General features: G+C 42.7%; 1 protein-coding gene across 18 annotated transcripts in view; it reads right to left on the reverse strand.

Annotated features, from left to right (window-relative positions):
- Window positions 1-541: 541 nt before the first annotated feature.
- Window positions 542-13,496, reverse strand: part of ABI2 (abl interactor 2) — a 63,284-nt gene continuing 50,329 nt past the window's right edge. For 9 of the 18 annotated variants that reach the window (XM_054278452.1, XM_054278442.1, XM_054278444.1 and 6 more), the window contains 3 exons: window positions 9,305-9,391; window positions 8,806-8,979; window positions 542-5,281 (listed from right to left, as the gene is read on the reverse strand). In XM_054278452.1, coding sequence (XP_054134427.1) covers window positions 5,106-5,281; window positions 8,806-8,979; window positions 9,305-9,391 — 437 coding nt within the window. In that variant the 3' untranslated portion in view covers window positions 542-5,105. The remainder of the gene's footprint in view (window positions 5,282-8,805; window positions 8,980-9,304; window positions 9,392-13,496) is intronic. The other 9 variants (XM_054278450.1, XM_054278449.1, XM_054278451.1 and 6 more) reach the window with 1 other exon arrangement.

Raw genomic sequence — 13,496 nt, forward strand, 5'->3', positions numbered from 1 at the left:
ACCATGATCTGTGAATTATTCTTTTTAACAGCAGTTTTCAAACTGTGGCTGCATCAAGCTTTCAGCATGTCCCCATGGATATGAGGTGGGGGTCTCACTATGCTTGAAGTTTTAACTTCAGAAGTAGGTAAACAGGACTGTTACTGCACATTGACTTCAGCTACTGTGGGGGAAAATCCCCAACACAAACCACACATTGTTCCCTTCTTGTACTGTTCTGACCACTGTGTAATAACCATTTTATCCACAAACTGCAGCCGTGCCAAATACTGGGAGATGCCAGAAACTGGGGAAGGTGAATACACCTGTAAGCACAGTAAATTCTTGTAACTGGCACCCCAAAAGCTGTAGCCCAGGATCCTGCTGGTACGCGGTTTCCACCACCACCTTCCCTAGAGGTTAGTGTTGTAAATACTTGCCTTAGTGAATAACAGTGTTGTACCTTTTCTACTGCCACGGTTGCCAACACAGGTCCTGAAGTCTCTGCATGGGGTTTGTAATACTGCCTGAAATGCTGCAGTGCCTTCACCAGTGACTCTCCATACTCTGAATGTAACTACTGCTCCTAGTAAAGTCACAGCACCACAGTCTGTCCAACAGCATCCTCTAAGCAGCTTCCACAAAGGACCTGCAGAGAATACAGATGTCACCTGTTTTACAAAAAGTCCTATTGCACCTCTGGGAGGAGAAGCTCTGCAAAAGCTCCCAGTTTACTAAACCACATAAAGTTCCATCCTTTCCAGAAAAGAAAACGTGGAAATTTTGCTCTATGCCTGGAGCCCACAGACATAACTAATAAAAAAAGCAGGCTTGTTTCCAGCAGAGAGGTGCATCCACAGCATCTGTTAGGAAGTGGTGGAAGTTGCTAGGAAGAGGACAGTATTCAGTCACCATCAGTGCAGAGTCCTCTTCCACCTCTAGTCAACAATGAGCACATCCACAGCAGGCCCACAGCCCACACACCCTCTGCTGGAAAAGGCCCCTCAGTCCTGCCGCTTCCTCGCTTTCTTTTCATGATCAACTGAAACACCCCAGGTAAAAGTGGCACTTTTCAGAAGCTGCATTACTGCCACTATCAACTTTGGCTGTCACCAAGAACCCTCAGCAGCAAGAAAAGAAAATGCCCAGCAGCTGTGAAAGGAGAACAAACTGCTCTAGCAAGAACTAGCTGGGTCTAAGCCTTTCTGGCACCCACAGGTAAGCCACCCAGCCACACACCAGGACCTGTGGTTCACACTAGCAGACATCTCCAGACACTCTTGTGACATCCAACTCAACTATCTACAAGGATAAGCTGAATTCCAGGAACATGGTCAACCTCCTGGTAACACACACCAAGCTGTCATCCACCTCAGCACCGAGCCACACCTCTTGCCCTCCAGTGAGAGCTGTGGCTCTTCAGTGCCTCTGTGTGTCTGTGTCTAACCAGTCAGACCATCAAGTGATCCAGCATTGCTGCATCTCTCTGGTGCCTACTCCAGCCCCTGCACGTGGACACACCCTCGGGACACTCAGGCATAGAATTTGCTGGTCACCCCTCCTGCCCGTCTTAGCCCCTCTGCTGTAACAGCTGAGGGGAAGGGGAAAAGGAGAGGAAAGAACTGGTCAGACACATGCAACCTCAGCTCTCTCTCTTTGGCTGGAATGAAGGCACCAAATGAACCTGCTTCAGCACTAGATGTGGGCAGACTCTGTCAGCCCTCCTCTCATCAGGCACATGACAGAGAGGCAGCTGTGGTTAATAGCTTTGTCCCTGGTGCCAAGAGGAAGGAAGAAACCTTTGATACACAGCAAACCAAGGCAAAACACACCGCTAGAGGATGCTGAACAATTTCTGTGCACAATGAAAACAGCTGGCTGGGCTAAGGCAGTTCTCACAAAGGGAGAAACATCTACATTTTGGCCATTCAGCACTCTTTGGGCTATGCTGGAGTGTCTCCTTCCCCCACCTCTCACGCGTACACACTCCCACGTCGACAGCCTGTGATGCAGAACACCATGAGCTGTGGCAGCAAAACTCAGCAGTGAAGAGATGCTGTGCACCTTATTTAAAATACTGAGGTGTTTCTCCCCCAGCCCCCCATTTGCCACCCCCTTTTAAAGTAAACCTGTAAATTAAAAAGGGGTGGGGAAGAGAAGGTTTTGGACAAGGAGAAGTACAAGGGACAAAACTGGAAACACAACCCTCACTGACTTTACTAGCATGCAATCTATGTAACATTAATTATACAAAGCCTGTTTACCTTGGCCTGGTCTATGACCATTACATCACATCATCCCCAAACAAGCAACAGAATTAAAATCTGTACAAAATAAAAATATGCATAAAACTCAACAAATTTCTTTACATTAGTACTGTATAATAAAGCATAAAACCAGCAGGAGGTGACCCAGAAATTCCACCCACAGCAGTTCTTGCAGGATAAACAATTCCATGTTCTATTAGCAGGGACCAAACTAACCCCTGGCCCATCAGACCAAAGCCAGTTCTTCAGGAGCTGTCACACAGCTGGCCTGAAAGTGGAATCACTAAGGGTTTTGTAGCCTCATCTTCTGTGCTCTGCAAGCATTCATCTCACACTGCTCTGCTCTCACAACACAGAGAGCTTGCAAGAGGAAAAACCAGCTGACTGAAGAGAAAGTATAACACACAGTGGGAGTACACACTACCCCACCCACCTGCCAGAAGTGTTCAAGCACCAGCTCTTGCTCAGACTGGGTTAAGACATGTTTCCCTAAAGTGTGACCTGCCAGCTGCAGCTTGGGTGCACAGGCAGAGGTTCAGCTCTCACTTAAGAAATCATTAAGCTTCCCTAACAATTCAGTTGAGCACTGCGGGCTCAGTTTTTGCCACAAACATATCCAAGGCAAAAGAAGCCATGAAACCTCTGATACTCCTGGAAAACACAGCTGCCCTGTAAGCACCAAAGGCTGGTGAATGCTGCTGTTCAATGACCTTTGCTAGAAGCACCACCTCCCTGTGCCAAAAGCTCAGACCTGCCCAATGACACTAGAAACAGTTATTCCAGTGACTGCACAACCAGTTCTGGACTTGCTTCCACGGAAATGATGGGCTGATGGAACTGAACATGGCTGCTTCTCTTGCTGCAAGAAAACTTTTCAGAGTAAAAGGCTTGAAGGGTATCTGTTCTGGCACTCATCCCAAACAATACTGTCAGCTTCCAGAAAGAAGACAACATGTGGATTAGCAAGGGAAAAAGTGACTTCTATCTGCACACAAGTTTCTTCAAAGTTGTCCTTCCTGCAGACTTTAACCAAGCCAGTTTCTTGTGCACTGTCACAGGAGTTCCACAAGCTCACAGCAAGTCATCACATTCCTCCATGGGCTACAAACACACCTATTTGTTTGTTCCTCTTGCCCTCTGAGCAGCTATCCCTGCCCAGGCTGGCACCGAATCTGCACCTCCATGCTGATACTACACTAACTACCAAGCAAGGGGCTGGGTCAGTTACCTGTAGTGGTGCCAGTGCCATCACACATCCAGCCCTGCTCTCCTGTGCACTGCTCTTTTTTAACATCAGCCTCTCCAGCTGCAGTACTGTCTCACCTTGGACAAGCTACTCTTGGTACCAGCTTGGCACCAGAACTTGGCCAGGTGACAGTCTAAAGATGCCCTTGCCCAGGAGGCTCTCAATTTGCAGGCTAACAAGACTTAAAAGGAAATTTAATTAGTTAATGCATGATATTTACCCACAGGTAACATTTAGATGTTCCTAAGGGCAGATGAGTATAACCATCACTTACAGTGATCTGCTGTGTACAATCACTGAGCAGAATTGTTAACTGAGACTAGATTAGAAAGCCAGGTATCATCACAAGGGGCTACAGAGCCTTCACTTGGTATTACTCCACCCCAAGCCACCAGTACAGCTCAAAATACCTATTATAATAAACAATGGAGAGGGCTAGGGGAAGAGCTAGGACTACTACTAGTTACTGCTTGGATTTCCATGGGAAACCAGTACACACAACAGCCCTTTTTGCTTCCACTGAAGAGATTTTGGCAACAGACATGAAGACGACAATTGCCGTTTGTCCTGCCTCTGCACAGGGCTCTCACAGTACATATGCAAATCTAGTTGTCAAGTACAAAATAGCCAATTTACAATACCTGATTGGATTTTTAAGATTATATTGTGCATAAAACTAAAGTTGGGGGCAAGTTTCTCTAGTGCAAGCAGGCATGAGTAGATTTGAACCTTAGATCACACACCCCCGAGAGTTAATCCTCAGACCCCAGGAGGACCTGTAAACTTTGTTTCGCCATCACCATCAACGGCATCTGTGAGTTCTGTTTGAACCGGCAGTAACCGTGGCAAGGAGCTCACTGTGGAGAGGAGCACAGTTACATCAGTGCAGAACACAAAACAAATATGTGGCATTCAGAAGATGAGAGATGGGGGTGGGGATCCTCTGGGCTGCAGCCATCTGAATTGTCTAAACTGAAAGGTGAGTGAATGAGTGAATGAAAGCCGGCTCTGTGTGCCCTGGATCAGCCTGCGTGTGCAGAGCAGCTGCAGAAGTGTGTATGCTAAGGAAGCATCCAGCTATCTGGAAGGCAGTTACAGGAATGTCTCTGTGTAGAAATCCCAGTGTTTGCTAGCACATGACTGTTCTTCCAGCTGCACAGGAGTGTAGTGTAGAAACGGGGGATGTCCACTGGCCAGTAACCTTCACCACAAGCATCCAGGACATCCCCAGTGCCAGGCACTGCTTCCAACGGTATAGTACCATGAGGGCACGCAGAACTCCTGAGACAAATCCCAAGGTCTGTCAGAATTGGAGTGAAGTATGAGCTAATCAACAAGTTTGGTACATCTGAATGGGTCAGCTTAATTCAAAGTCAGATAGCTCAGGATAGCCTCTGCTGGCAGCTGAAGAGCCATTTGTTCAAACAACTCAAATCACTATTGTCTTATCATGAGGGGGAAAAAGAAAATAAAAACCAAACCAAACCCAAAAGAGTGGTTGTTACAATTATCCTTCATTCAGTTATACTGGATGGGGCCCCAGAGGTTGGTGGAGATCTGGGAAGCCCTGACAGCTCCTGCAGCAGGAGATGCAGTGTCCTGTCCTCTGGTCTTCACTCTGAGTAATGCATGATCGACTCCACATAGTTCCCTGGGAACAGCCCCGTCACTCCATTCATGACCCCCTCATACCAGCCATCATCATTTTTCTTGATGACGTAAATGATGGCACCTTCCTGAAATGAGAGCTCATCTTCCTTATCCTTGGTGTAGTCATAGATTGCCACCACTAGGAAAGAAGAGAATGTGAGTGTTAGGAGAGCTAGGGGAGGAGGAGGAAAATGCAGTCACCCTCCCTCAGGCAGGCACTGCCTCACCTGCTGAGACAAACAGTTTCTTCCACCCCTTTTTGTACAAGCTCATGCTGTGAAGCACATGAGCCAGGACTCCTTTAACTCCTCTATTCTTACTATTTCCAGACCCACCAGAGGAAGTGTCCAACTGTATGATAAACTTCTGGTGTGGAACGATACAGCGAAGTGGTTGTGAATCCCCATGGCTATGACCACTCAGAACTATTGCTATGTGTGCTAAACCAGATCTCAGCACAGGAAAGAGCAGGAAAACACGGAAGAGGGAGTACACCAAGAGCTCTCTTCAGGTCACAGTATGAGTGAGCCAAGGCTGACATCCCAAACCTCCATCTACCTTAGCCACTTCCACATTTAAATCTCTAAACGTCACGGTGCATCTCAATATCCAGCAGCCACTCTCAGGGACACAGCACCAAAGTGGGCAAATCCCTGTTAGAAGCCACGAAGAAGGAAGGTGGAAATATACATATAGTGTATCAGGACATTTTTCTTACAGCTGCAGAATATTGTAGTGACGGCACAAAAGTTGTTAGGAAAGGCAAACAAATTGGACAAAGCACTTGGAAATATTACATAGAACAGTCCTGAAATGCCAGAAAATAGACATAAAATTGATAACATTTTTCCCATCTCAGTGCTATCATGTGTTTCATAGAGAAAGTCAGCTATGCCAGACTCTGAGTACTTTACCAAATAGCATCAATCACTGCTTTGAGAACTTGGCAATGACACATGCAGTGCTGCCACTAAGGAAAAAAAAAAGTATGTTGGATAGGGATTCTAAAATATTGTGCTGGGGACAGGTGGAAAGATACTCTAAACTAAAGCAAGGATTAAAAATTAACAGCATGTGTTCATAAAACCACTGTCCAAGAGTCCTACTAAACTCATCATTCTTTCCAAAAGAAAAGAGGTCATTTCCTTTTTGAGGGAGCAAAGGAATCAACACAAACCAACACTAGGGAAACCTGGATCCAGAAGAGATTATAAAATAGACAGATCAATCCCTGTGGAAAATCAGAGTATGCGAAGAATTTTTTTTATCCTGTGACTAGAGCATACTTTGAAAACACATATTGTTAGCTCTACTATTGTGCCAGCAGTTGTTAAATAACTTATTCTGTGCAGTTTTAGACATATCATTTTAAGCAAACAAAACACCAATGGAGAAACAAGTATGATTTTAGCTTGAAAAACAAGTGTATGAACATCTGATCCATGCAATTTAAGTCCTTCAAAATTCCTAAGGGTTTTGAAATTTCTTCCTCGAGTCACTGTGCTATTTTTCTTCATTCTCTTGACGACAATAATAATCATCATTATCATTCAAGGACCATGGTAACTTCCAATTCCTTTCTAACTTTTGAGTGTACTCTAGTTCCTGTGGATACTGAATGGATTCAATATTTCATGATCTCAAGAAGGAAACTCTTCCTTAAATTTGTGAAGAAAACTTGCTTCTTGTTAAGCCTCATAAAATTTATCTGAAACCTGGTTTTGCTTTTACATCACCACTGCTTCCTCCAGTATGTTATTTGTGTACTGGCAACAGTCCTCTCTCTAAAAGCCTGTTTAATCCCTCAGTCTGTAGTCCCATCAGTTCAAGCTGTGAGCTTGTCACATGCCCTGAGTTATGAGGAGGCCAGGCCAGCATTGCAAGAAAGGCTCCAGATGAGAGAGGAAGCAGCAATAGTGACTCAGGAGGTGGCATCCTGCCCTGTCAGCCTAAGCCAGGGCTTCTTTTAGTTTCTGTCTGAATGTGTTTCAATGCAGTTATAAAAAACAGAATTACACATTTAGGTTGATATTCTTCCAATGAGTGATCTTTGGCTCTTCAACAATCACAGATTTTGGCTGAACTCTGTTATATCCAACTGACCACAAATGTAGGCTAGGCTGATTATCCAGCTGGAATCTGTGAACACACACTTTCTCTAAGTGGTGAAAGTGCAATTTTTCCTTCTGGATACCCATTTCCATTCATCTGATTTGCAGAGCCAGATCATTTTCTTATTTTTTCCTGCCACACATCCAGACACGGAGCTCAGTGGACACTGCAGGTTGGCTGTTGCTATTACAGTCACATGGCAGTGTCCTCAAGTTCAGCATCCCCAGGAACTACAGCCTACTGAACAATTTCTCCATCTGTTCCAAATGCATCTGCTACTCACATCCATGCTCAGCTGCAGGCTCCATCCTCAGCTCTTCATGTTAAAGGTTAAATGTTAAACCTCCCACACTGCTTGACCCTCTACAGAATGGGGTCATATTGAATCCCATTCCAGTATACAGCAACTCTCTTGTATTTGACACCTCTTTGGTGTCCAAGCTTCTGCTGCAAAGGTCATCTACCCTAACCCTGTAAAAGTGCTCTCTTATGAACCTGAATAGGAGAATGGTCATATCAAAAGTAAAAGTACAAATCCTAAGAATTGGGAATTCTACTTACTGGGGGTAAATGTGTTGGAAGAGCCACTTACTTTCATCTATTTTGTCCACTTTGAATCATGTGCAGCAGAATACTATTTATAGGAACTTAAGGAGTTGCCACAGGATAAATTATTTTGCTGAATAAAGCCTTTTAATTCCCAGCAGTATAAGTATACAATTTTTTGAGTATTAAAGTCCTCTTTTAGTATAAGGTTTCTCATTAATTTTAAAGCTTCAAAGCTTGCTAGAAAAAACTCACAGCCAAGCACTTCTCTCCCAATTCCAGCAAAGCAGTCAAATCTCAAGACATGGGCTAAGTAGAGACATTCATGTAACTACAAAGAATCCACATCTATGTCAGTATCTCATTTTTTCTGGTATCCTAAAAATACTATTTAATAGTTCTTCATATGCTGAAAGCAATTGTATTTTCTACTACTTTTAAAAGTGCTTCTAAAAACACACCAACCTTTTCAATGTTTTGGTCATCTAGTTTTAAAAATACAGACCAAAATTATGTTTTTGCATGTGTCTCTACATCAACAGAGAAAATGTTTGGCTTCTTATACTTTTGTTCTCCACAGGAAACATTTTTTGATTAAAAGTCAATTTAGTCCAGCTTATCTTTAAAGACTCTCATTTACAGTTTTGCTATCCCATGTGAGATGGAACAGATACATATCTATATGCACCTACATAAACCATTTCAAGTTCCCAAGCTCCCACGGGAAAGCAGAACAGAACTATCATTCAAACATCATTATTTCCTCAAATAGAAAGGTGTTTCTCAAGGCATGTGCACACTCCACCATGCATTACTATGAGAGACACTATAAACACACATCAGGGCCTCTTCTTTCACTTTTGCTATTGACTCAAATGCTGTCAATACCAAAGTCTGGCATGAAGGAGTGTGGGCAGACTCCATGTGCAAAAGCAGGAGGGCAGGAACACACACAAAAAGTTGTTAAAAATATAACCCTACTGTCTCTTCCAGCTCCAAACCTACCCTTTTCTAAGTAAGTCCTGGGTGCCCAGGGAGGGTCCTCCTCAGCATAGGGATCGCTGTACTCCACCACAGCTGCTTCCTCCTCCTCATAATCCTCGGGAGGTGGGGGTGGAGGTGGAGACTCGTCAAACACCGCCTCGTCCACAGGCGGTGGCGGGGGAGGAGTATCTGAAACTGAGCAGAAGGAACAGCACAAACATGAAAATGTCTCTACAGCCATGGCAGCTGCTTCAAGTAATACCCTCTAGCCCAATTAATGGAAGGGGGACCAACAATTGTAACTTGTGAAGATACACTAGAGACAGGAAAATTCAGAGAAGGAATGGCCAGGTACCTCCAATAAGATTATTTCTTTTTCCCGCCCTTTACAATTTTACACAAACTTGCAGAGGCAATAGAGAATGCAGAATTCTGGCTATATACAGATAAATCTTTCATCAACTCAATCCAAAAGCCACATCCAGTAATAAAACATTGCACAAGGAAGCAGCAAACTTACTGTTTTCTTGAACTCTGGCCACAAATCCCATTAGTGGTAACTGTGGAGTTACCTGTAGGATGGAGGGGGGAGGAGGAGCAAGGGATGCTGCCACAGAAATTAAAAAGAGAGAGGCATCCAGTTAGAAACACAACAAAGCAGCAAACAGGAAAGTAGACATCACCACCACTCAGACAGTGCAGCAGGCTGCTAAGAAGCTGAGATAAAAAGACTGACATTTAAAGAAAAATGGTTCAGGTGGTTTAAGCATATTCCTAATCCTTTCTTCAAAAATATTTCTCTATTTTTAAAATTTCCAATCCAGCTCTTTTTCATAACATTAACAATCCATGCTGAAGCATTTTTCTGATTTGACTATGAGATTCCCTTAAGATGAAGTTTCTTACTACAGAATATAGCACTTTATGGGCAGACCTAAAAAATGTATCAAGAGGGCTCTCTGCCTATAATCCTCCTCAAATCTAATTGATATTTATAGAGGTGACTAACGGCATCCATGAATCCCTAGTAATGAAAATGGATATACCTCTTTTTTTCCAAGATGTAGGCCAAAAGCCCTATTGAATGAGGCAGCTATTTCAGACAAAACAGAAAAAGATGCCTTTTGAGAACTGTGCAGATCTGAAAGATGCAACACTTCTGATCTTATTGACAGAACAGAGCACACTGTGCTGCTGCCAAACCACAGAGCCTATTCCAGATGTGCTGCCTGATTTCCTCCCCACCTGACTTCTCTGCACTGAACTCTGAACAGCCCTTTCACTGGTACCAGAAGGGCTCTCTTTGTACAATAAGAGCTGCTTTGTACAATATATGTGAATTCCCCGTTAAAGAAGATGCTTTCAGCCAGTTGCAAATGCTGTAATGCTGAACTGTGGTTGAAGCCTGGAATGCTAGTTTCAGTTACCTAGTTAAAACATCAGCTAACTAGCTTTATGAGACTTTAGTATCACTTTGAATAATGCAGCAAAATTCTTTAGGCAAGTTGCAAGACAATTTTTCAGACAGCACACCTTAGGAGAAGCACAAGTAATACATTTCTTGTTAGTATGTGGCTTACAAAAAACATTTAATCATGTCCAAAGGGATTAAGGGGAAAAGAAGTCTATACTTCATGTACCAGTACCATTTATTTAGCTACCAGACAGAACAAAAGAAATTTCAGGCTAATTCCAGAGGTAGTAAGAAAACTGATAGGGTATGATGTAGCATTTTTCAGAATTAATTCACATTATCATAGAAAGAGAAAAGAGTTCTCCGGCATTAACAACTTGTGCCTCAAAATTTCTTCTGTTTGCTCATTCCAGTAACATCTTAAATGCTTTGAATTTCTTCTATCACTCACATTCACATTTCTTTCAGAACCACACAGCATGAATGAAAAGACTAACAGCAGCCATCCTTTTTGTTGCAAAAGTACCTCCATATAAAGTAAGTTCCATTATCTCACCATTTAACTGATATCTCTTGAGAAAAAACAGAAATGTATTTCTGATTACAGTTTCTTTGACTCAAATGATGTGACCTCAGAGTATTTATTCCTTCAAGTGTAACCATGATTGCTGTGAAAAGGTTTGGTCTTGCACTTTTTCAAAGCAGAAAAAGGGAACTCAAATTTAAAGTCCTACTGAAAAGCAGTAATATTCATCAATTCAGCATCCTTGTCCCTGCTTTTTCAATTATATACAGTAGAAAAGTGTTTAATTTCAAAATGATTCCTCCATTCAACATCATATGGATTCATAAAATCCATAGCTATCATAGGAGAGTAGCTCCAGTTTCCTTGGTCTCTTCAGCGTACTTTGTTCATGAGCTATATATATTTCTTTGAAAGAAGTAACAAGGCTTTCCATGGAGAAAAATAAATCACTCTAGACAAGCATGCCAAGCAAATCCAAAAAAATTCCCAGGTTCAGTTTGGGTTGCGCAGTTTAATCCCAATGGTGATGCTAACACTAGCTGACATCATTCCTTGAGTATCTTAACCCCTCCATTTGTGCAGTCCTTGCACTGTGCAGGGACTATCATAATATTGTCTCTATATGGCATATAATGACTCTAGTTCTGACCTCTAAGAGGCAATACAATAAGTATTTTATTACTTTTTTTTTTTAAATTAAATGCATCTGAAGACCTTTACCTCTGCTGTATAAACATCATCTTAAATGTTCTTTCCCATCTTCCTTCCATACTGACCACGAATAGATTTAATACACAGTTGCTGTAAATTAATTCAGAAATGCTCAAGAGCACCTTCCACTAGGCTGCTTCAGACTGGTCAGAACTCAGCTGTACAGATGGGGTGGGGTGCAACCACCATCTCAATACCTGCCCAGATTCTCCCACCCGGTTTTTAGCCTGTGCTGAGCTCCACAGTGCTTAGATAGCGATATCCAAATTGCAATGTTAAAGCACTTGTTCAGTGGCTTGGCTGGCAAGAGTGACTTTGGGACAGACATATGCTGAGATCATCCCCAGTCTGCATTTCTTAATATTTTCTTTTCAGCTGTTAAAAAGGTCTCATCACAAAGCAGAAAAATTTCATTATCGTGAAATAGCTTTTAACAGGGCAATGCAAGTACCTTTCATGCTCCTGTCAAGTGAATAAACAAACATGACTAGGCCACCATTTTAAAAAATGGCAATGGAAATAACAGTACTGGGTTATTGCCAAACAGCCTACAAACAACAAAAAAGCCATAGCTGGCACCCTCCTCTGCCTCTTGTAAGGTCTTTCTTTCCCCTCTTGTATTCCACTTCTCTTCAGGAATGCTGAGAAAAAATTGTGGCCTCTGTCCCGTCACTACTGAACCTGCTCCTTCCAGACACAACAGTGCCTCTGTTCTTAGGGCTCATCAATTATGCATGCTTGAGCATCCTCTCCTTTCAAGGTGAACTCCAAAAAAACCTTGCTTTAGTGTAACTGCAAAGCCAATAAATTCTGTATTCTGCTGGTATATTAAAAAAAAGTCTCCTACTACAACTGCTTATTTATATTGTCTCAGATGTGCCAGTATAACTGAAGTATTTTGTTTGTGATTTGCAGTTCAAATGACTAATCACCATAATCATTACCTTCTTTCTGGATACACAGACAACTGTGGTTATGCAATTTATTTTAAGCCTATTTGGCATCTTCTATGATTACCTATTAACAATGAAATGCCAACTTGCAGAGAATTATCCCTTTGCTGAAGCAAAAAATGCACAGCAGTCGTCAAAAACTCTCTGGATATACTGAAAATCCTCTTTATTGCAAAAATTGCTTTATTGTAATCCTGAAAGGTTTCTTTTGTTGCTATTACCCTTTCTTTCTTTCTTGCCTACTCCCCCTTCAGCCTTCAATATGCACATAATGTGCTTAGAAAATATAACCTGTTTCAGGCAACTGGGCTACAATTTAACCTCACAACTTCCTCCACTTCGCTGTGCCCAGCAGGACCATTCACTTCCATCTGAAGCTCAGCTCACCCTGCAGGGTAGCTCACAAACACTAACAACCAAACCTGATCAAACCCCTCAAATGCAGATTGCAGCATTTGACCTAATTCCAAGTTCAATGCTCAATTTAAAAAAAACAACCAAACCAACCAAAAACCAACCAACCAAAAAAAAAACCCCAAACCAAAACACAAAACAAAAAAACCCCACAAAAATGAAACAAAAAACCCCAAAAAAACAAAAGCAACCAACCGAGCAATACACACACCCCCTTCAAATTCCACCACCACAAAACACCAACATACTGTAGTACTTTCAAGTCAACATTCAATTTTGCTAGTAATAGGGCATTTCCTGACAAGAAACCTTCAGTGTGTCTCCTGCATCTTTCTGTAGCTTTGTCAAAAGAGAAACTCTCCCCTAATCTCGTATAAAACCCTCCTGGTCCCATCAGAAGCACAGGAAGAAGGACTCCTTAGGTAAAAGGCTACTGTGCTGTGCTGACACACAGGACACTCACTCCCTGGTAAGGTCTCCCCTTGCTTTGTAGGGCAGATCACCCATAAAATAACATCACCTGTAGGCTCAGCAGATGACACAGCACCCAAACACACTGGTGTCTCCACGGTATCTAATGCCTATCCCGGTGTAACAAGCACAACTGCTTGAACTGTACATTACCCAGAAGGAAAAGGCGCACAAGATAAAGACTGATTAATGAAGAATCAGCATTCTGGTGCAAAATCAAACA

This window comes from Melozone crissalis, unplaced genomic scaffold (genome assembly GCF_028551555.1).
Source record: "Melozone crissalis strain CALT ecotype California unplaced genomic scaffold, PUWL_Pcris_2 ptg000023l_1, whole genome shotgun sequence".
Taxonomy (NCBI): domain Eukaryota; kingdom Metazoa; phylum Chordata; class Aves; order Passeriformes; family Passerellidae; genus Melozone; species Melozone crissalis.